Source organism: Tenrec ecaudatus, chromosome 10 (genome assembly GCF_050624435.1).
Source record: "Tenrec ecaudatus isolate mTenEca1 chromosome 10, mTenEca1.hap1, whole genome shotgun sequence".
Lineage (NCBI taxonomy): Eukaryota > Metazoa > Chordata > Mammalia > Afrosoricida > Tenrecidae > Tenrec > Tenrec ecaudatus.
This window is the reverse complement of record NC_134539.1, coordinates 85553366-85573597: the sequence shown is the minus strand read 5'-3', so window position 1 is coordinate 85573597 and position 20232 is coordinate 85553366. Positions and strand designations below refer to the sequence as shown.

Below are 20232 nucleotides of genomic sequence, written 5' to 3'. Positions count from 1 at the left end.
GAACCATATAAAACAGACAGGAAGCCGACTAGCAAAAGCCAGCAACAATGACTGGACAAAGCAGAAAAATCTCAGTCAAAAAGAAAGCAAAAACTACTAAAAACTGAAACAACATTTTTTGAGATGGGTCAAAAGGAAGGTCACATGATCAGTATCACATGTTACATCTTAAGCTGTCAGGGTTTTGCTGATTCACACATGAGGTATAATGGCTTTAGTTGTTTTCAGATGACTCAAAGAAAAATAAAAAGCAAACACTCGTTGCCATTGAGTGGTCCCTGACTGTGGACTTCCTGCTCGGGGACTCTGCCCTGGGAGAAGACAGCCTCATCTTCCCTCGCAAAGTGGCCGGTGATTTCGACCTGTCGACCTTGTGATGAAGAGCCCAAGGATCCTATTGGAGAAGCAAATAGTGGGTTAAAGTCCTACCAACAACCCCAACCAGATTTTCCAGGCTCTTCAGATAGACTCCGTAGCAATTGGACCAACCAGCCGTCCTGGACACTGAAAAGCCGCGCCTTTATGAGCTCAGGTCATAGAATGGACTAACCACACTGCTCCTGCTAGAGCTTGCTGCAGGCTTCTTCTGGCAATTTCTACCTCTTCCCGCTTCCTGCTCTCACTGTTTTCACCGTGAAAGTATACCTTTAAAATAGAGGGGTTTTCAGAGTCTTGTTTTGTAAATCATATATTATTCTAAATTGAAAACAAATTCTTTGCCATTGAGTCAATTCTGACTCAGAATGACCCTCCGGGACAGGGTAGCACTTCCCCTGTGGGAAAGCCGCGTCTTTCTCCCGCAGAGTTGCTGGTGGTTTTGAACCGCTGACTTTGCAGCCAGCAGCCCAGTGTTAACCCTAGCCCACTGTGCCATCACGGCTCCTTCTAGGTTACTCGTGTGGCTTCAGTGGTTTTGTGGATGTTTCCTCGGTGCTGCTTTTCTTGGCTCCAAAATAATTTTGTTCATTGGTAGACTCAAATCAAATTACATTTGCTTAACTAAGTATATATATTGAATTTAAAAATCTGCATGTTTAGCTTTGGATTCCTTTATTTAAATTATTTGAAAACCAAGTTAATTGTGATGGTATTGTTTCCTGCCCTCAAGCACACTAGAGCGGCCTGCTGCGGCCTGCACTGCCGGACTGCAGGGTGGTCATCGTGTGGTGTTCAGCGGGGGCTCTCACGGCGAGCGCACACACTACCACACCACTGCCCTCCAGTCCTGTTGGGGTGGTGACTGTTCTCTGGTAATTCTGGGTTCCCTCGGCAGGAGCTTGTTAGCTGGCGCTCGTGCCAGGCACACAGGAGACCTGTTGGCATAAAGGTTACGTATCCGGCTGCTAACCACATGGCCAGCAGTTCGAAACCACCAACCGCTCCACTGGAGAAACATTGGGCTTTCTATTCCAGTAAAGAGTTGCGGTCTTGGAAACTCTCACGGGGCAGTTCTACCCTGCCCTGTAGGGTTGAGGGCAGGGCGTGGGGTTGGGGTTGGGTTTGTGTGGCTCAGCTCAGCATGGCTCACCTGGTTAGTGGGGCCCAAGAGAGCGTGGGCCGGGCCCCCTCCCCCTAAGCGTGTGGATGTCAAAGGAGGTCTGTCTGTCCTGAGTGAGTCGCTTCCTGGACCTCAGGCCAGGTGGAGATCAGAACCCCGGGAAGCTTGGTCACAGTGTGGCTTTACAGTGATGACAGTGTGCCAGGGAGCGGGCACTGATGGACGAGGACAGGATGGATCTGAGAGAGGGATCGTGTCTTTGGGAAAGTGCAGCTGGTTTGTGGCATCTGGGGAAGGGGGCAGCCAGGTGACTGGGTGAGCTCTGGAGGTCACGTCCGTGCCACTCCACAGAGGGGAAACTGAGGCTTGTCGAAGTGAGTTAATGTGCTCCAAGGTCATTTAGCTCCTGAGAAGTGGGTGTGCCTCACTCTTTCTTACCTTGGTGCCCCTTGCTAGCTCCTACTATCTGGGCTAAATTGGTTGGCGCATATCATATAGGCTAGGGGAAAACGGGAGTATTTTAAATATAAAAATAGTAGCATGTTGATTGGTGAAGGGGTCGTGGTGCTGTTAATTCGTACAATGGGACAAAAGGCATAAGAGGAGGGGGTTGCTATAGAGCGGTTAAGAGGTTATTGTGAACTGTCTGAGAAGTAAGATACGGAGCAAGGGAGGAGGGAGGGTGGGGGCAGCAGCAGCAGTGGAGCACAGAGGTGATCAAAGACAATTGGAAGGTTGGCTTGACCAGTCCTGACGGGCAGCAGGCTGTGAAGGAGGACCGAGGCCAAACCCTGGTGCCTGGCTGGAGTCCCCAGTGTTCCGGTGGGAAGAGGATGAGCAGGGTGGAAGGTGGCGGCAGAGATTAGGCGCCGTTGTAGCACCATGACCTTGAGCCCTTCCCTCCTGTGTCTACCCACTTCTCTCCGCCGCCTCCTCCTCTCCCACGATCTGTGGGTTCAGTCCCAGACTCTCACCTCTTTCGACTCCACCTCTAGGTGGTCTCAGCTTTGCATGATATCCCTAAGTCGACCGCTCCCAGCTTTACTCTTCTATCCCAGACCTTTCTCAGCAGCAGGCCGGGGCTGACATCATTCTTAGGCACCCCAAAGGTTGCGGGAGTGCCGCCTCTACCTGCCACCCACAGACCCCGCTGCTCCCCCGTCCTCCCAGGTCTGTGGTGGAAAAGTATCCATCAGGAAGGCAAGTGGGTTCTTTCACCAAAAGATGTCTTGGATCCGCCTTCTTTGTCCGTCTTCGTTAGCCTCTCGAGGTCCTCTGGTTCCAGACCCCACCATCTCTCAGAGCCGCTCCCTCCGTCTGTCGGTGTAGCATCTTCGGCGCTGCAGGCAGCACCCGTCTCAGACTTCTCTGCCCAAGGAAGGAGACAGAGTGCTTCCTTGCCAGTGGCCTCGTCCTCCTGCCCCTGGGCCTTCACACCTGCTTCTGCCGGCCACCTGGAACAGTCTTCCTTCTACTGGCCCCTTCTTACGTACTCTTTGGGCCTTAAAAGCCACCTCTCCCAAGAGTTCCCTAACCATCCATCTCTCCCATAGCACTCTACTCTTTCCTTTTCTTGTGTTTCTCACTTCTAGTAATTGGGAATGTGTTCACCGTCCCCTTCAGTCACTAACAGGTAGGTCTCGATGTCTCTCGTGTGCCCGACATTGTGTTGGGTGCAGAGGTGTGATTAAAAAACAGTGACTTCTGAGTGGAGCTGCCTTGGAGAGCAGACGGCAGGTGCTGAGTCGGCAGGTCTATCCAGCATGACTCCAGCCCGAGGATCCCCTAAGATGAGAGAGAGACGCTGGGGGCCAGGTGCTCTGGACCTGTACTTTCATCTTGCTGAACATGTGCTAGAGAGAATTTGGGGGGACTGTGGATCCCCAAACTAAAACAAACTCAATGCCACTGAGTCAGTTCTGACTCATGGTGACCCTAAGGCAGGGTAGAACTGCCCCTGTGGGTTTCTGAGGCTGTAACTGCAAGAACAGAAAGCCTCGTCTTTCTCCCACGGAATGGCTGGTGGTTTTGAACTGCTGGCCTAATTGAGCAGGGAAAAGAGAAGTCCACAGGGAACACTGAACTGGAGCAGTCAGGCCAGTGGAGACAGGCACGACAAGACACCAGGATTGGAGAGGGCTTTCAGCGTGCTGGTGGTTGTCGCCAGGGAAAGGAATGCATGAGGCTCAGGTACACACAGAACCAGGCGGTTTCTGTTGGCTTCATGAACTGAGAGCAGTCGCATGCCGGGGGGCGCACGGAGCAGGGGCAGAGAGGAGTGGGCAGCCTGTGAGCTGTTCCACAGAGACGTGGGCAGACTCCGGCTTTAAGGAAGTACATTGCTTTGTGCGGCAGGGGTAGAGTAAAGGAAGGTGGTCTGTGAGGGAGATCGGTGGCAGAAGGAAGAGAAAGATTTTAACCCCGAGTGTGGTGGCCCAACTCGGGAGAGCTAACACAGAGGGCAGGCACAAGGCTGTGAAATGGAGCAGGCCCAGCCAGGCTGCTCCCTGCCTCCAAGAACCTCCCTCCCTGGGCCCTGGTTTCTCCTTTAAAAAGCCGCGTTGGGTATCCGGGAGTTGCCCAAGGTCTTGCGCCCAGCACGCAGTGCCACGTCCAAGGCTTGCTCTCTCAGGTCGAGGACAGAGGGCAGCAGGGAGGTGGCTGAGGAAGGCGCTAGTGAGGGAGGGCCAGTTGGTTTCCTGACGACTCAGGAAACGTCTCAGGAGTGCTTTTCTTCCATTCAGCAAGCTCTTCGCGAGCGTGTACGTGGACGCTCAGGAAGTTCAAGGCCCCGTGGGATTACAAGATGGTGGGGATTGTTCCACGGACCTTTGGGAGCCCCTGCGCCCTGTGTTCCCGGTGTTTTGCTGGCGGCCGGAGCCCTGGGCAGGGCCTGGCCTGTGTTGGTTTCCTCATCCTGAGAAGCCCCAGCTTGGGGTCTGAGGATCCCGTGAGGCGCTGCAGGCCGCTGTATTACAGGGGTTAGGTCTGAGAGGCCCGACCTCACCTTACACGTAGGCGGTTCTCCATTTCCGAAGACGCCTTCTGGCTGTTTCCTTGCCCAGTGATGTGTTGTTTGTGGTTTGTGCTTGGGGAGCAAGCCTGGAGGAGACTCATAATCCTGGGCATCCGACTGATGGATGCGCTCACATCTGCCTGTCCCTGAGGCTTCCGGCCCTCTGCCGGCAGGTCTCCCGCCCAACAGAAGCTACCTCTGTCCCCGCCCCTGAGCCCATGCACTGTGCAAGTGAAAGTTCTTCTTGAGGTGTGTTTTAGGAGTCAGTCCGTGTCGTGAGAACGTGCAACACTGCCACCTTTGTGTGTCAGCGATGCCAGCCTAAGGCACACGGCCTGCCCCTTCCCAAGTCACTGAGTGCGCCCGCAGTAGTGCAGGGCCGCCATCTGCTGGAATGTGGCGGTCGCAGGACCTTCTCCGAGCATCCCCGCACCCTGCCATATAAGTGCGCCGCTGCGGCTCCATGGCTTGTTGCGGGGTTGATTCCGCGGCCGCCTTACCTATATGGCGCATACATCACCCGCCCCACCGAGCTTGTGCTGCTGCGCCCTCGCCGTGTGTGTGTCACCCGCGGCCCCGGTGGGTTTCCTTATTTCCCGTCGCTCTCGTTGGCCCCAGTGGACCGCATCGTGGGCCTGGACCAGGTCACCGGGATGACGGAGACAGCCTTCGGCTCGGCGTACAAGACCAAGAAGGGCATGTTCCGGACGGTGGGGCAGCTCTACAAGGAGTCCCTTACCAAGCTGATGGCCACCCTGCGCAACACGAACCCCAACTTTGTCCGCTGCATCATTCCCAACCACGAGAAGCGGGTAGGTGGCTGGGAGGGGCGGGGGCTTGGGGGCGGCTCTGGGGCGGGGACTGGACCGAGACCACCATGCCGTTGTCTGCGTGCCTAGGCCGGGAAACTGGACCCCCACCTGGTGCTGGACCAGCTGCGCTGCAACGGGGTCCTGGAGGGGATCCGCATCTGCCGCCAGGGTTTCCCCAACCGGATCGTCTTCCAGGAGTTCAGGCAGAGGTACTGCTCTCTGCCCCGGGCTTCCCCTCTGTCCCTGGCCTGTAGGTAGGTAGGTGCCACGTGCGTGTACGGAGTAATGGGGGCGCGCACGCACGGTGCAGCATGTAGAAGCCAGCAGCATCGGACACTCTGAATCCAAACAGAGACGGCGAGGGAGACGCATCCTTATTTCCTGGGTGCTGTTCTGTTGCCTCGCCACCAAACCTAACCCCCCCCCCCTGCAGTCCCGCCTCCGCATGGTGACCCTGTCTACGTAGATTTCTGAGCATGTAATCTCTACGTGGGGGGCAGACAGCCTCATCGTTCTTCCACAGAGCAGCAATTGGGCTTGAACCGCTGACCTAGCGGTTAGAGCCCAACGGCTTCCTCCCCACCCGAGCCACTTGACTTATTCCTGGTGGAATGGGATCCCAGACAGGGCAGCGGATCCTGTGACATGCAGTGAGTGAGCAGGGTCACTCTGGGCCAGCAGAAACGTCTGGAAAGCCCCTCCCACCAGCACAGGGCAGGGAGGAGGCCTTGCTCCCATCGACCCGATGGGCCCGTGGAGAAGGGCCCCAGCCAGATGGGTCCTGGGGCAAGCCCTCACTTAGCACCGTCCCCGCTGCATGGCACGTCATCTGGTAGATTTTCACTTTCCGTGGTGAGAAAAGGAGGGAAATATGTTCTGTTACAAGCGACCAGGTTTCAATTCGTGTCTGCCCCCGTCCTTGAGCTGGAAACCTCCGGTCAGTTGCGCTTAGACGGCCTTCCACTGAGTCACTGCCTCTCGGAGAAAGCGGGACTCGGGCGCAGCAGGTGGCCGTGGTGCAGGCCCTCTGATGATGGATGGTGGGTGCTTTCCTCACAGATACGAGATCCTGACGCCCAACGCGATCCCTAAAGGGTTTATGGATGGCAAGCAGGCTTGTGAGCGAATGGTAAGCAGCTGCTGATATTTGGGAAATTGTTTCCCGAAGTGTGTGGGTTGTGGGTATTTGTGGGAATTTGCCCTGCAGCACAGAGTGCCACCCGGGCTCTCTCTCTCTTTCTCTATCTCGCTCTCGCGCAGATCCGAGCGTTAGAACTGGACCCTAACTTGTACAGGATTGGGCAGAGCAAGATCTTCTTCCGCGCTGGCGTCCTAGCACACCTCGAGGAAGAGAGGGACTTAAAAATCACGGACATCATCATCTTCTTCCAGGCTGTCTGTCGAGGCTACCTCGCCAGGAAGTAAGTGGGTGATCACTGATCAGCATGTGCGTGTGTCTGGGATGTGAGAGCCTGGGCGGGTGAGGTGTCCCTGTCCTTGTGGGCTCATATCGTAGCCAAACAAGCAGGGCGCCCCCTCCCCGCTCCAAACAAAATCACTGCCAGGGAGGCCGTCCCAGCCCATAGCGACCCTGGGGTTTCTTCCCAGGCTGTAACTCTTTATGGAAGTATCCTTCCCCTCAAGCAGACTCAGAAAGCAAACTCACAGCCATCCGTCGAGTCAGTGCTGGCTCATCACTGGCCCCTGGGGTGTGTCCGGGACTGTAACTGTTCACCGGAGTAGAAAGCCCCGTCTTTGTCCCGAGGAGCTGCTGGTGGTATCGAACTGCCAACCGTGTAGGTCAGTGCGTAACCGCCACACCATCATGACTCCTCCAAGAGTAGCAGCGAGGAAGCGAGCAGGAGCCAGTGCAGAAAATAGAGGTTGGGGGTCCTGCTTCCACAACTCCTCCTGGGAGGTTCTCCGGAAGAGAGGCGAGGGGAGCTCCCGCCAGGGGCAGGAGCCGCAGGCCTGGAGAGAGCATGGTGCCCTTTGAGACTGGAGCAGCCACACTGCGGGGCATCTCTTAGCCCGCAGCGGGCAGGCCTGCCTTCCCCAGTAAGTGCCCCTTCCCATTCCCCAGGGCCTTCGCCAAGAAGCAGCAGCAGCTGAGCGCCCTGAAGGTCCTGCAGCGGAACTGCGCAGCGTACCTGAAGCTGCGGCACTGGCAGTGGTGGCGCGTCTTCACCAAGGTGCGCGGCGCTCCCCCACTCCCGGGGCTCCCCCTCGGAGAGTCGGCAGGGGGACACACACGGTCTGATTCTGCCCCAGGTGAAGCCTCTCCTTCAAGTGACCCGCCAAGAGGAAGAACTCCAGGCCAAAGACGAAGAGCTGCTGAAGGTGAAGGAGAAGCAGACCAAGGTGGAGGGCGAGCTGGAGGAGATGGAGAGGAAGCATCAGCAGGTGTGTGCAGTGGGCACCCTCCACCCCACCCCGACCCCGGACAGCTGACAGCAGTGGAGTCGCTGTCAGCTGCCATCGAGTCGATTCCGACTCACGGCGACCCGCCCGTTGGTCTCTGAAGCCGTAGCTCCTCTTACTCCTGCGGAGCTACTGGTGGCTTCAAACAACTGACTGTGGTTAACAGCCCGTCCGTGCCTCGCCAAGGTGCCACGGCTTTAGCTGGCGTCCTGAGAGGCGCTCACCCGTCCCTAGAGCATTTCCACCCTGAGACAGGTAGAAAGAAGTAAGGGCACATAGAACCCCCAATAGAATGATGTGAAATGCACGTGTGTGTGTGTGTGTGTGAGAGAGAGATCTGGACCCCTGTCAGTCAGGCCCCCTCCCTTTCCTCCCTTCTGCCCCTGGCATGCTTCAGGCCCTCACGCAGGGGGCCATGTTTGTCTCCAAGCGTATCCCATGAGCCAGCGGGCCAAGAGGAGCTGTCTGAACCCTCGCTTTAAGAACCTCCGCTCACTGCAGGTCCTTCCTCCCAGCTCCCTCTGTTGCTTCACATGCAGCCTGCCTCTCCGTGCACTGAAAAACGCCTTAAAAAAGAAAAACTCTCCCACTGCGATCAAGGCAGTTCCCACTCAGCGACTAACGTGACCGAGACTCACTCTCTGCTGGAGCAGCCAGCCCCATCTTTCTCCCACAGGACAGCTAGTAGGTCTGAACCACCGGCCTCGCGGCTCCTGGCTCTGATCTGGCTCATGCTCCTGTTCTGCCTTATTTACGAGTCCATCCTAAAGACAGGGTCTTGCTTGTAATTCAAGAACTGCTTGTCTTTAACACCGCCCCCCTTTCAAATGAGACACTGGTATCAGGGTGAACTAAGTGGAGGCCCGCTCTCTCCTGCCCAGGCTGCCACGCTTCGCAGGCAAAGCCAAAGGGCTCAAGACACGTTTGCCTGGCGGCTGTAATGCTGAAAGCTAAGAACATGAACCGCGAGACCCAAAGCATCCGCTGATACCAGTACTCGCTTAATGCAGCGGCTCTCAACCTGGGGGTCCAACGACCCTTTCACAGGGTCGCCTGATTCATGGCCGTAGCAAAAGGACAGTGATGAAATAGCAACGAAAGTAATTTTAGGGTTTGGGGTCACCGCCACATGAGGAACGGTGTTACAGGTCACAGGTTTGGGACGGTTGAGTCATATTTTCCCTTTCCTGGGTGCTTGCCCCCTGATGAGGGACTCCCTGCAGCCCCGGAGGCAGAGCAGACCCGCCCCACCCTGCCCCTGTGGGTTTCCCAGGCTGTCGGGTGGTGGGCCTTCTGCCAGGGGCCCATTTAGATCGTCACAGAGCATCATTTGCAAGCCGTACTGGTCAGCCATGTAATGAGTTCACGGCCAGATGTTAAGTCTGGAGCGGCTGCTCTTTGGTGGGGCACCTGGAGGATGGTGGCTGGTCGTGGTGATTTCCAGGGCTTGTACGGCCCACGGGCCAGGTAGTGCCCATCCCTGCTATGGACAGCCTTGCGGGAACAGAAAGCCCCTCCTCCAGGGGAGCAGCTGACAAGTTTGAACTGCCAGTCTGCGTGTATACGTGCCATTCCGGGCAAAGTGAGAGTCCGTGAAGGAGCACGCGTGCTCGAGACAACAGGACTATCCAGACGGTTGCCGGCGGCACGCGTGACACCGCCGGGCTGTCGTTTCAGCTTCTGGAGGAGAAGAACATCCTTGCGGAGCAGCTGCAGGCGGAGACGGAGCTGTTTGCCGAGGCCGAGGAGATGCGTGCGCGCCTGGCTGCCAAGAAGCAGGAGCTGGAGGAGATCCTGCACGACCTGGAGTCCAGGGTGGAGGAGGAGGAGGAGAGGAACCAGCTCCTGCAGAGCGAGAAAAAGAAGATGCAGGCCCACATCCAGGTACGGGGGGGGGGGGGGGTGTCCTCCAGGGCACTCGCAGAGCAGCGGGCCTTCCGGCTCAAGTCCGTTATCTTGAAGGGGACGCCTCGCTTCTGTTCTGATGTGGTAGCTTATGGGGGCGAGGGGGGGCAGGGGGAGACATATGAGCCAGAGCCGCCAGGTTTGCGGAGTCCTCTGGAGGGAGCATCATCTGCTGACCGATGTGCAAGGCATGGGTGAAGTTAGCAAAATCCAAACGATGCAAAGCAAGCCCTTTGGCAAATGAACTGGTTTTTAGAAACAGAAACTAACAAAACAGACAGGTAGGGGACCCAGGACTCCAGGAGCCCTAGGAAGGTAGTCAGGGGCAGGTTGAGAACCTTACCCAGCTTGTGATGTCCGTGTATTGTCTGGAAAGGTCCTTATCCCTCAGGACTAAGGTTCCCTTGGCGCATGATGGCTGGTCTTTCCCCAGTACAGTCTGGGAGAAAGGCGGAGGAGGTGTGTGGAGGAAGTGGGATTGGCCTCGCGGTGGCGAGCGGATGGGGAGAGGGTTCCCAGTGCTCCTCTGTGGACCGCGGGCCCTTCCAGGTGTTGGGGAAATGCCCGTGGTCTCTCCCCTCCTCATTGCCCTCCGACTTCCCAAGGCCTCGCCCGCGTGCTTGCCATTTTTCACAGGAGGAGACTGACCTTGCCCTCCGTTTCACCCCTAACTCACTGGAGCCCACTGTTTCAGCCAGCGGTGGCTCCGTTGTCGGGGTGTCCGTGGGTGGTGTGGGCCCGAGTTTGATGTTCCGCACAGTGGAGAGTAGAGACAGCCCGTCACCAACCAGGGCCCCACCTGGTGTGGCAACGCTCTGTGCTGAGACCCAGGCAGCCCATTCCCCGTCGTCTCTGCTATTTGGCTCTCGGTTGGGTTGGTTTTAATGCTCGTCTCTGATAAGCGAGCACAGTTCAGTCTGTGTCTGTGTGTCCTGTCGTGTCTTCCTCCGTTGCCATTTTCCCAAAGCAGGGGTTTTGGTAGCTCTATGTTGCTCTACTTCACAAAGGCGCCAACACGCTAATTATCAAGGCCTTTTCATAGCAAGCTCAGAGTTTCCCGGAGCCACAACACGTCACCCGGCGTCGTCTTTATCGGCTCACGCCTGTGGTCACATCCCCAACGTGCTGGTCTAAAGGACGCGCTCGCTTTCCAACCCTTGCTGCTCCTGCCGTGCTGGCTTCCAGAAGGGTTGGCCCTTCGTGCACTAAGCTGTAGTGACCACTGAGGGTGGCCCCGGTGCTGCACCTGGCACTCTTTAGCGTGCTCCTGCTGCTGTGATCAGCCCCCCCCCACGGATCCTGGGTGGTGGGGTTCCTGTGGCGGGAGGGGGCGCTGACCGTGTGGTGTCCTGCACCAGGACCTGGAGGAGCAGCTGGACGAGGAGGAGGGCGCCAGGCAGAAGCTGCAGCTGGAAAAGGTCACGGCGGAGGCCAAGATCAAGAAGATGGAGGAGGAGATCCTGCTGCTGGAGGACCAGAACTCCAAGTTCATCAAAGTGAGAGCCCCAGCCCCCACTCCCTGCAGAGGGCTCACTAGCGCGGGGACTCTTGGTGCCTGCGTCACTGCTGCTTTCTGGAGGCGGGGCCGCATCCTGCACGGCTACCACTCGCGCATGGCTGGGTCCCTGGGGGGGGGGGGCGCAGCTAACTCGCCCGGCCCTGAGTGGGCCACGCCAGACCTGGGGTCTGCGGGGAGGCCTCCAGGAACACGGGGGCTGTCAGAGAGTGGACTTGTTCTGCACGCTCTCCCGACGCGGCGTGTTTTCTGTCAGGAGAAGAAGCTCACGGAAGACCGCATTGCGGAGTGCTCCTCGCAGCTGGCCGAAGAGGAGGAGAAGGCCAAGAACTTGGCCAAGATACGCAATAAGCAGGAAGTGATGATCTCAGATTTAGAAGGTGGGTGGGTGTGTTTGGTATCTCCCGTTTGTGGACACGATTGGGCAAGCCACAGAGGCCATGGCTTTGGCAGAACCCACTGCTCTCGAGTCGATCCCAGCTCCTCACGATCCCATAGGACAAGGTGGAACTCCCCCAGGTTCCCGAGACTGCCCATGTTTACAAGATCATGTAGCCTCATTGTTCTCCTTGGAGCGGCTAGTGGGTTTGAGCTCCTGACCTTGCCGTCAGCCCAGTGCTTTTCCCAGCGAGGAGGGAAGAGCACGTGGTTCTCGGCTTCCTGGGATCAGAGTTCAGGTTTGGGACTGAAGGGGTTTGGCCACTTTGGTTGTGTCTCCCCGCCTCCCCTGGATCCAGGGTTTTCTCCCCCACGCTCGAACCCCTTTGCCTCATCGCTGGGGAATCGCCATCTCCTGGGTTGACAACAGATTCTCGCTGATGGGAGAACAGGGTGTCTGGGCCCTGTGGCGCCCCTGTAAACACTTGGGTGCAGCGTTGGGTTGGGCCGAGGAGGTCCCAGATCACTGGGGGTCATATGGTCTCGATGTCCACAAAAGACCCTTCTGTCCATCAGCTGCAGCTCTCAGCCACGTCCGCTCCATTACAGGGGGGACAGGCTCCTGATGGCCGCACAGTTCCCCATTCTGCTGGTGTAAAGTCTCCAGTTCACCCACGTGGTGTGTCCTTCCGTGCTGAAGCCTTTTCTCTCTTGCTGTAAAGAACGTCTCAAGAAGGAGGAGAAGACGCGGCAGGAGCTGGAGAAGGCCAAACGGAAGCTGGACGGGGAGACCACCGACCTGCAGGACCAGATCGCCGAGCTGCAGGCCCAGATCGACGAGCTCAAGGCCCAGCTGACCAAGAAGGAGGAGGAGCTCCAGGGGGCCTTGGCCAGGTGGGTCTGCTTTCAGGAGCACGTCTGTCCAGGAACGTAGCGCCGCCCTGGCGCGGCCGAGGAACGGAAAAGCCCAGGCATGCGAGAGAGGAAAACTCGTGACCAGTTTAACCTTAGGATGGAGGCTGAGAGCCAGGCCCCGAAACCCTTAGCAGGTCGTGTCACATCAACTGCTTTGGTTTCTGTGCGTTGCAGGCTGATTTTGTTTTTAAGTCATTTTACTGGCGTAAAGCTCACCTAGCACGTCACTTAATTCCCAACCACAGTCGGGTGGCAGGCTCATCCGAACGTGGCGAGGACATTTCCCAGTGGCCGCGCGTCACCTTGGGCTCACGGTGACCGTGCATGTCTGGGTGCAGGCCATGGGATTTCCGGTGATGGTTTGGCAGAAGTAGATTCCCCCGGCCTTTGCTCTGAGTCGCCAACCCTGTGGTTAGTAGCCGAGCGCATTGATAGTCTGTGCCCGGCAGGGACTCCTCGGGCGCCCCGGGGAAGTAAATGAGCAGAAATGAGATACTCCCTGCAGTGGTAGCTTCGTTTCACGTTCCTCTGTGAAGCTTCTGTCTTTAGTACGCAGTGCACGCAGCGTAAATAGGTTTGCATCAAAACCTCAATTCTTTATACAGAAAAATGATGTGGGTCCGTGACCATAGACTTGGCGTCTAGTTTGTGATTTCTCAAACCCAATAGACTCTCAGCATACAGCGCCTGCTGTCCCTTGTCTCCTGGCCAGACACATGTCCCGCTTTTGTGGTTCACCAGAACAAGAGCTGCGCTCCCGCACGAGACCGTTCCTGTGTGTCCCTCCCTTCCCCTGCCCTGGTCAGAGAGAGCCACCAGCTCCCTAACCCACACACGGGAGTGAGAAGAGGGAGGCGGAGGTGTCCTCCTTCCCCTCGTCCAAGAGGGCATTTCAGTTGAGCCAGGTCGCTGCCTCGTGCCACCATCTCACCCCGAGATTGCTCATCCTCATTACTGGCCGGGGCTTGGCCTGATGGCTCCCAGGGAGTCGGAGCTCTCCGGACAGAGGGCTGGCCTCAGAGGCTTTGGGTTCTGGGCCTGGCTCTGCTGTGGCTGGCTTTGTGGCCTCACGGCCCGCCTGCCCGCCCCCAAAGAGTCCGGAGCATGCCCTCCAGCCTCACAGAGGCTGGTGGCGCCTCGCCTCGCCTCTCCTGTGAGGGATCCTCACGCCGGCCGCCGTCTTCACAGGGGGGACGACGAGAGCCTGCACAAGAACAACGCGCTGAAGGTGGTGCGGGAGCTCCAGGCACAGATCGCCGAGCTCCAGGAGGACCTCGAGTCCGAGAAGGTGTCGCGCAACAAGGCGGAGAAGCAGAAGAGGGACTTGAGCGAGGAGCTGGAGGCGCTGAAGACGGAGCTGGAGGACACCCTGGACACGACCGCGGCCCAGCAGGAGCTCCGGTGGGTGCTCGCTCGCTCGCTCCTTCCTACGCGTGGGCCTGACTGCGCTCTGCCCTCCACTGTTCCGGGGGGTCTTCCCCCTCCTGGAAACGCTGGTGACGAGACAGGACTGGTGGGAAGCACAGCGCCCACAGATGATCCCAGGCGGAGTCAAACTCCCTGCTCCTGGGAACCCTGCGGGGCGGAGCAGAGCTGCCCCTGGCCGTTGCTGACTGCTCACGGGGGTGGAAGCCAGTCTTCGTGGTTTCAAACTTCAGGTCTGTGGACTGCGGCCCGAGGTAACCACCACACCACCAGGGCCCCAACACGGTAAAGAGTTGGGTTCTGGTAGACAGCAGCCTGGGATGCACAGTTTAGTGAAAGCAGGTGAAGCCAGTCGGCGACGGGCCTCCGGGGGAAGGCAGTCAGGTACCCACAGTGCTGGAACCTGGCTCACAGACAGACCTCTGCTCCTGGAGTGGTAGGTGGGAGAGCTGCCGGGGCAGCCCCACTGGTTCAGAACAGCGTAGGCAAGCAGAAGAACAAGGTGCCCCGGCATAGCTGGGCAGGTGCAGCCAGACGTGTCCCCCAGAGCAACCTCGGACACAGGAGCACAGAGCAGGTGAAGGGGCCTCCGATGGCTGCTCCTGGCACGTGGCTGTTAGCCCACATAGCTGTCACGGTTGTGGAGACGTGGTGGTGGGAGATGCCCTGTCCCGTCCCTGCTTCCTCAGCCTCTCCCTGGCCACCTGCTACTCCCTCTCCCCTCAGTGCTCCAAACAGCCTGCCCGAGAACCTCAGGTGCTCAGCGCCTCAGCAGGTAGCTGGGATGGCCCGCCAGCCGTTTTGTGTGTGTGTGTGTGTGTGTGTGTGTGTGTGTGTGTGTGTGTGTGTGTGTGTTGGCAGTGCACCCCAGCACTGTGGGGAGGGTGCTAAGGGCTGGAGCGCAAGGAGAGCAGGAAGAACCATTGATGAGGCAGTTGTGGTCAGAGAGTAGGAAACCGGAACCACCAAGAGGAAGCGGTAATCTCTCACTCTTCAGAAAGTCGGTATTTGTGGGTCCTTCCACTCACTGACGTTTTACAGGGAGCGCTGGGGTTAGACATTGGGCTGCTCACCACGAGGTCGGCAGTTCTAAACCCTCAGCTGCTCCCCAAGGGAGAGATGAGGCCTCTTCCAGAAAGAGCTGCAGTCTCCGAAACCCACAGGGACAGGCCGGCCCTGTCCGACTGAGTCACTGGTCGGATTCGACTCGATGGCAGTGAGTTTCTGATTGGGCTTTTGTGGCCATGCCAGGACAGACAGCAGCACATCAGGTCCCAGCTACGATTAGTAATTCTGTGTACGTGGGGAACTAGGGGCCACCACTATTCCAGACTGTGGCAGGGTGATCTCCCAGTTCCATGCGGCATCCAGAAGCCAGGCTGTGAAGCGCACAGTGGTGTCTGCGGTGGAGGGGTGTCCCTGACCTCTGAGTCCCGAGGGTGCAGGGTGAGTGAAGGCTGAGTGTAGTGGGGATTCAGAGGGCCGGGCCATGAGGATGTAAGACCAGGCACCCGCTCAGATCGGAGCACATCAGGTCTTTACCCAAGGAGCCCATGTGGCATTTAAACTAAGACGTTGCCTAACAAACACATGTTTCATTTCATCAGCTAATTAATTCTGAACTTCATTCTTTTCTTTTAATTTCGTTTGCTTTTGCTCCTCCTCCCTAGTACAAAACGTGAGCAGGAAGTGGCAGAGCTGAAGAAGGCTCTGGAGGAGGAGACGAGGAACCACGAGGCGCAAGTCCAGGATATGAGGCAGAGGCACGGCACCGCCCTGGAGGAGCTCTCGGAGCAGCTGGAGCAGGCCAAGAGGGTAAAGGCAGAGCCAGGGAGGGGGCCACCAACTGCAAAGTTGGCGGTTCAAGCCGCCAGCTGGTCCTTGGGGGAAAGATACGGCTACCTTCTTCCATAAAGATTCGCAGCTTCAGAAGCCTGAAATGGGTCATGCTGTGAGTCAGAACCAAACCGTGGTGTTGGCTTGGCTGTCACTGGCTCAGCACAGCGCAGAAGGAGCCCCGGGGAGCTGTGATTTGGGAGGTGGGCTGCCAACCGCACACTCAGAGGTTCTGCCCACCAGCTGAGACTGCCTGCTGTCATGCCGTTTACAGCAGCGTCAGGAGCCTTGTGTTTGGTCACTGGTTGGAATCAACTCAGTGGCAGTGGGTTTGGTGGCCGGGGGGGAGGGTACCACTGGGATGGTGGAAGAGCCAGTTACTCAAAAGGCCATGTCTGTTTTTTGAAGACACACTGACCGTGGAGGTAGGGAAGCCCTTTTTTGGTTTGTTTTGGGTTTTTTTACGAACTAGGTGGAACCAACTACCCTCTGAAACCAACTACCCGTATTTCTCCCGCATTAACCATTCTTCCTGACTGCGCTCACACACCTGGATGATTGTTAAGTCTGTCTTTCATCGGCTGCAGGTGGTCACACAGTCTCATCCTGCGTCCCCTTTAAGGGGTGCTTATGCTCCTCCCTCCTGACCCCTCACCCCCTGCCAGGTCCCTGTACCCATTCCTGCCATTGGTTTCCTTGCCCACTCTTCTGTGGCAAAGTGGGAAATCCATGACCTTTTCATTCCCTGTGAGGCAGGACGCACTGACAGGGCCCTCGTGTCCACACTGGAGATGCTGGGGCTGCAGGGGCATGCGCCTGGCCTAGAATCTCCACTCTGACTGAGAAAGGCAGGCGTGTGCCTTCATTCCATCCGCTGGGGTTTGTCGCTGGCGGCCTGCGTGGCCCGCACACCGCTACCGGGTTCAAAGGCTGTCACCCCTCCTTCTCGCAGTTCAAAGCGAACCTGGAGAAGAACAAGCAGGGCCTAGAGACGGATAACAAGGAGCTGGCGTGTGAGGTGAAGGTCCTGCAGCAGGTCAAGGCCGAGTCGGAACACAAGAGGAAGAAGCTCGATGCCCAGGTCCAGGAGCTCCACGCCAAGGTCTCAGAAGGAGACAGACTACGGGTGGAACTGGCCGAGAAAGCAAATAAGTTGCAGGTGAGCCCCGAGAGTCTGTGCTCTAGGCAAGTCCCCTAGAAGTCTGTCCATCGTTTGCCTGTCGTACAGCTATAAGGAGGAGCCCCAGTGCATGGTGGGTTACATCGTGGACTGGTAACTGCAAGGTTAGCAGTTAGAAACCACCGGGCACTCCGTGGGAGAAAGATGAGGCTGTGTACTCCCAGGGAAGTTCTGCCCTGTCCTATGACTGGGTGGTGGTGAGTGGTTGGTTTGGGACAGCTACAAAAGATGCCCTGCTAGCCTGTGACTAAGTCCTGGGAACTGGCGTCATGGGCTTAGAAATGAATAAAACAGGGTGGTGGGTGGCACAGATGCGTCAGGACTTCCTCGTGGTAGGAAGCAAGGCAGGCGGTGTGGGCCCACACCTGGGGAGCTGCTGGCCTAGGGCCACCGCCCAGAAGACCCTGTGGCGTCTGGTTCTAAGTGCACACATGGAGCCGGCCACGGCTGGTTTGCTGTTGGTTTTATCTGTGCGTTCCAGTCCTTTAACACCCTTCCATCGTGTGTGCTTTATAAAGAAGGCGGGATGCGTCCGCGCTTGCGGCTGACGGACTACGTGAATCGTGCTTCTGGTCCTTTGGGTGCCTGTGCACAGTTGGAAAAGCACAATTTCAAATGACGTTCCCAGTCCTGTGGTGGTCTGAGACAAAGCCGGCTCCATCCTTTGCCGGTTGACGTACAAACCCCAGTGCAGCCTTCTCTAGACAAAGGGCAGTGTGACTGCTTGTTACAACCCCCTCATTCAGCACCCCTAGACCCTCCTCGGGTCCTTGGCCATAGGATGTAATGAAGGTTCTGCATGCAGCTTTATCTTTAAGAATGCTCATTGCAGAGGTATGAATGAATGAATGGTCCAAAGTAGCTCTAATGTCCATGAATGGACATCTTTGCAGCCAGTAAAAACGATATACCAAAGTGTGGAAAGATGCATATTATACGTGGCCCCATAGAAAGACAGCCATCGGCCCTGTTGTGTTGGACTCCCCCGAGGACCCCCCTAGCTGGGATGCGTCGCTGGGACGGCTCAGCACTCCGCAGGGTGCTCATCACAGGGAGAGACAGGACAAACGCAAAGCAAGCTGGGGGGCGGAGGGGGGCAAGTTCTAAGAGTCACTCAGGACAGCCTCGATCCTGCAGTGCCGACTTGGAAGGGCCTGTGTGAAATGAGGCGGCCAGGGGTGCTCCAGGTGTTTCCTGGGGGCCGGCTATACCGGGAAGCCCTGGTGGCACAGTGCTTAAGCACTCACCCACAAGACACAAGGTGTCAGCTGTTGACACCCACCAGCTGCTCCACTGGAGAAAGACGTGGGGTCCACACCTTGAAACCCCACAGGGCCATTCTGCTCTGTCCTCCAGGGTCACCGGGAGCTGGGATCCGCCCAGCAGCAACGGGTTTGGCAGGTTTGGGCCGGGCCTGTGGGCACCCTCTGCCCCGGCTTCTAGGAGGAAAGCAGCTGGCCCCAGCACCGCATGATGTGCCCAGTCTGAGGTAGTCAGATGTTAGAGTAAGCCAGCGCCCAACAAAATCACGGGGCCCACAGGTGCAATAGTACGGTGATAATATGTAAAGATCATAGTAAAGTCACAGGGAATAGGAGAGAAGATAAAATAAAGGAATCGGACACATTTCATGGTTGCATGCTCACCTCCAGGAGGGCCACGGTCTCAGCAGCCAGGTCCGCGTGGAGGTGAGAGGAGGAGAGAGTGAGTCTTTACAGTCTTGGGATATTTGCAGGCAGCCGTAAGACATGCATATTCAGTAGTTACACACTTCACAAGTTGGGTGGTAACCACAGTAAAGTCCCTGAGTTCACAGGGGAGTAAACCCAATACCTGCATTGGGGAAGCATGAGGGGGCTGGGGGCTGCGGCGGGCAGAGATAATCAAAGCGTGTCTGCTTCTACAGGGAGGCAGAGTCAGCCACGTGCTCACTTTAAGGCAGCGTAGCTGTTGGGAGAGTCTGTGGGAGTGACATTCAAAGCAGGATCATGTGCTTGGGCTTTATCTCTAACTTAGCTCTCCCGATTCCCTCTGTTATAAGTTGGGGACTCTAGCCTGGTCATCTCTCCCTCGGTGCTCGTTCCCCAGAGTCAGACTGCTCGGGTTGCCTTCTGGCTAAGTCCTCCACGTGTGAAAAGAGACCAGCGTAGACCAGCACCTCCGATTGCCCAGCCTCGCCACATCCCCATAGTTGATGCTTCCAAAATGCTGGCATAATTTCCATCTCATTGTTACCAACATCTAGCCAGGGTGTAAGCCAGAACTCCGAGGCCTGCCTTCCCCGGGGCATCTGGCTTCAGAATTGTCTCCGCGTTCTCGGGAGGGGAGTGGTGGCAGCCAGCACAGTGCCTCTGGAGCAGCAGACAGCTGGTCTTGACGGCCTTCCTTCGTTCGCGTGGAACCTTTTCAGCTCGTCTGCCTCGCGCTTAGCTCCACCCCCAGAACTGTTGTTGCTGCCGCTGTTCTATTTGTATTGCCGAACGATGGTTCTGAAACTTGCCCCTCTGCCCGCTGTCCACTTGACTCTGGCCTTTGACGTCCTGCAGAATGAATTGGACAGTGTCTCCACACTTCTGGAAGAAGCGGAGAAGAAGGGGATTAAATTCGCTAAGGACGCATCTGGTCTGGAGTCCCAGCTGCAAGACACGCAGGTAGGGTCACGTGCAAGCTGGGGGGGCCAGGCTGGGTCATGACTCGCCTTCTCCATCATCCCCCTGCTGACATCACCGCGCCATCTCACAGTGTAGCCAAGGAGCCCGGGTGCCTCAGTAGGGAAGCAGCAGGCTGCTGACCGCTGAGGTGAGGCAGAGCCACATGGGGATTCTGCAAGGACGGGCCATTCGCAGGTTCTCTGACCTGTGCGTACAACCGTAGTTAGGAATCGACCCCATAAAGCCTGTGCGAACAGTAAAATTTCAAGGTACCGAAGAAATAGATATTTTGCAACGTGTGGGAAAACACTGTTAACGATATTATTTGGTGAAGTGTTGGTACATCAAGAAGTGGTTCCTTAATGTTCTTGTAACGCTGTGCTTTTGTCTCGGTGACTAACGTAGCCGAAGTATTGACCTTCTTGAAAAACACACAGGAGCTGCTTCAGGAAGAGACGCGGCAAAAACTGAACCTGAGCAGCCGGATCCGGCAGCTGGAAGAGGAGAAGAACAGCTTGCAGGAGCAGCAGGAGGAAGAGGAGGAGGCTCGGAAGGCCCTGGAGAAGCAGGTCTTGGCCCTGCAGTCCCAGGTGTGTGCCTCCTCTGGAAGCCGTGGGGTCAGCAGCAGGAGGCCCACTACTGTGGATCGCCTCCGCTCCTCGTGGGAAGTGAGGCCTGC

The 20232-nt window shown here is 57.2% G+C and overlaps 1 protein-coding gene across 1 annotated transcript in view; it reads left to right on the top strand.

Moving 5' to 3' along the window:
• The window catches only part of MYH10 (myosin heavy chain 10), a 127451-nt gene that overhangs the window by 94984 nt on the left and 12235 nt on the right, over positions 1–20232 (top strand). The window contains exons 16-30 of the mRNA XM_075560917.1: positions 5133–5326; positions 5414–5535; positions 6386–6455; positions 6587–6747; positions 7410–7518; positions 7598–7729; positions 9425–9631; positions 11011–11148; positions 11425–11548; positions 12269–12440; positions 13650–13862; positions 15557–15701; positions 16675–16881; positions 19449–19553; positions 19991–20143. Coding sequence (XP_075417032.1) covers positions 5133–5326; positions 5414–5535; positions 6386–6455; positions 6587–6747; positions 7410–7518; positions 7598–7729; positions 9425–9631; positions 11011–11148; positions 11425–11548; positions 12269–12440; positions 13650–13862; positions 15557–15701; positions 16675–16881; positions 19449–19553; positions 19991–20143 — 2252 coding nt within the window. The remainder of the gene's footprint in view (positions 1–5132; positions 5327–5413; positions 5536–6385; positions 6456–6586; positions 6748–7409; positions 7519–7597; positions 7730–9424; positions 9632–11010; positions 11149–11424; positions 11549–12268; positions 12441–13649; positions 13863–15556; positions 15702–16674; positions 16882–19448; positions 19554–19990; positions 20144–20232) is intronic.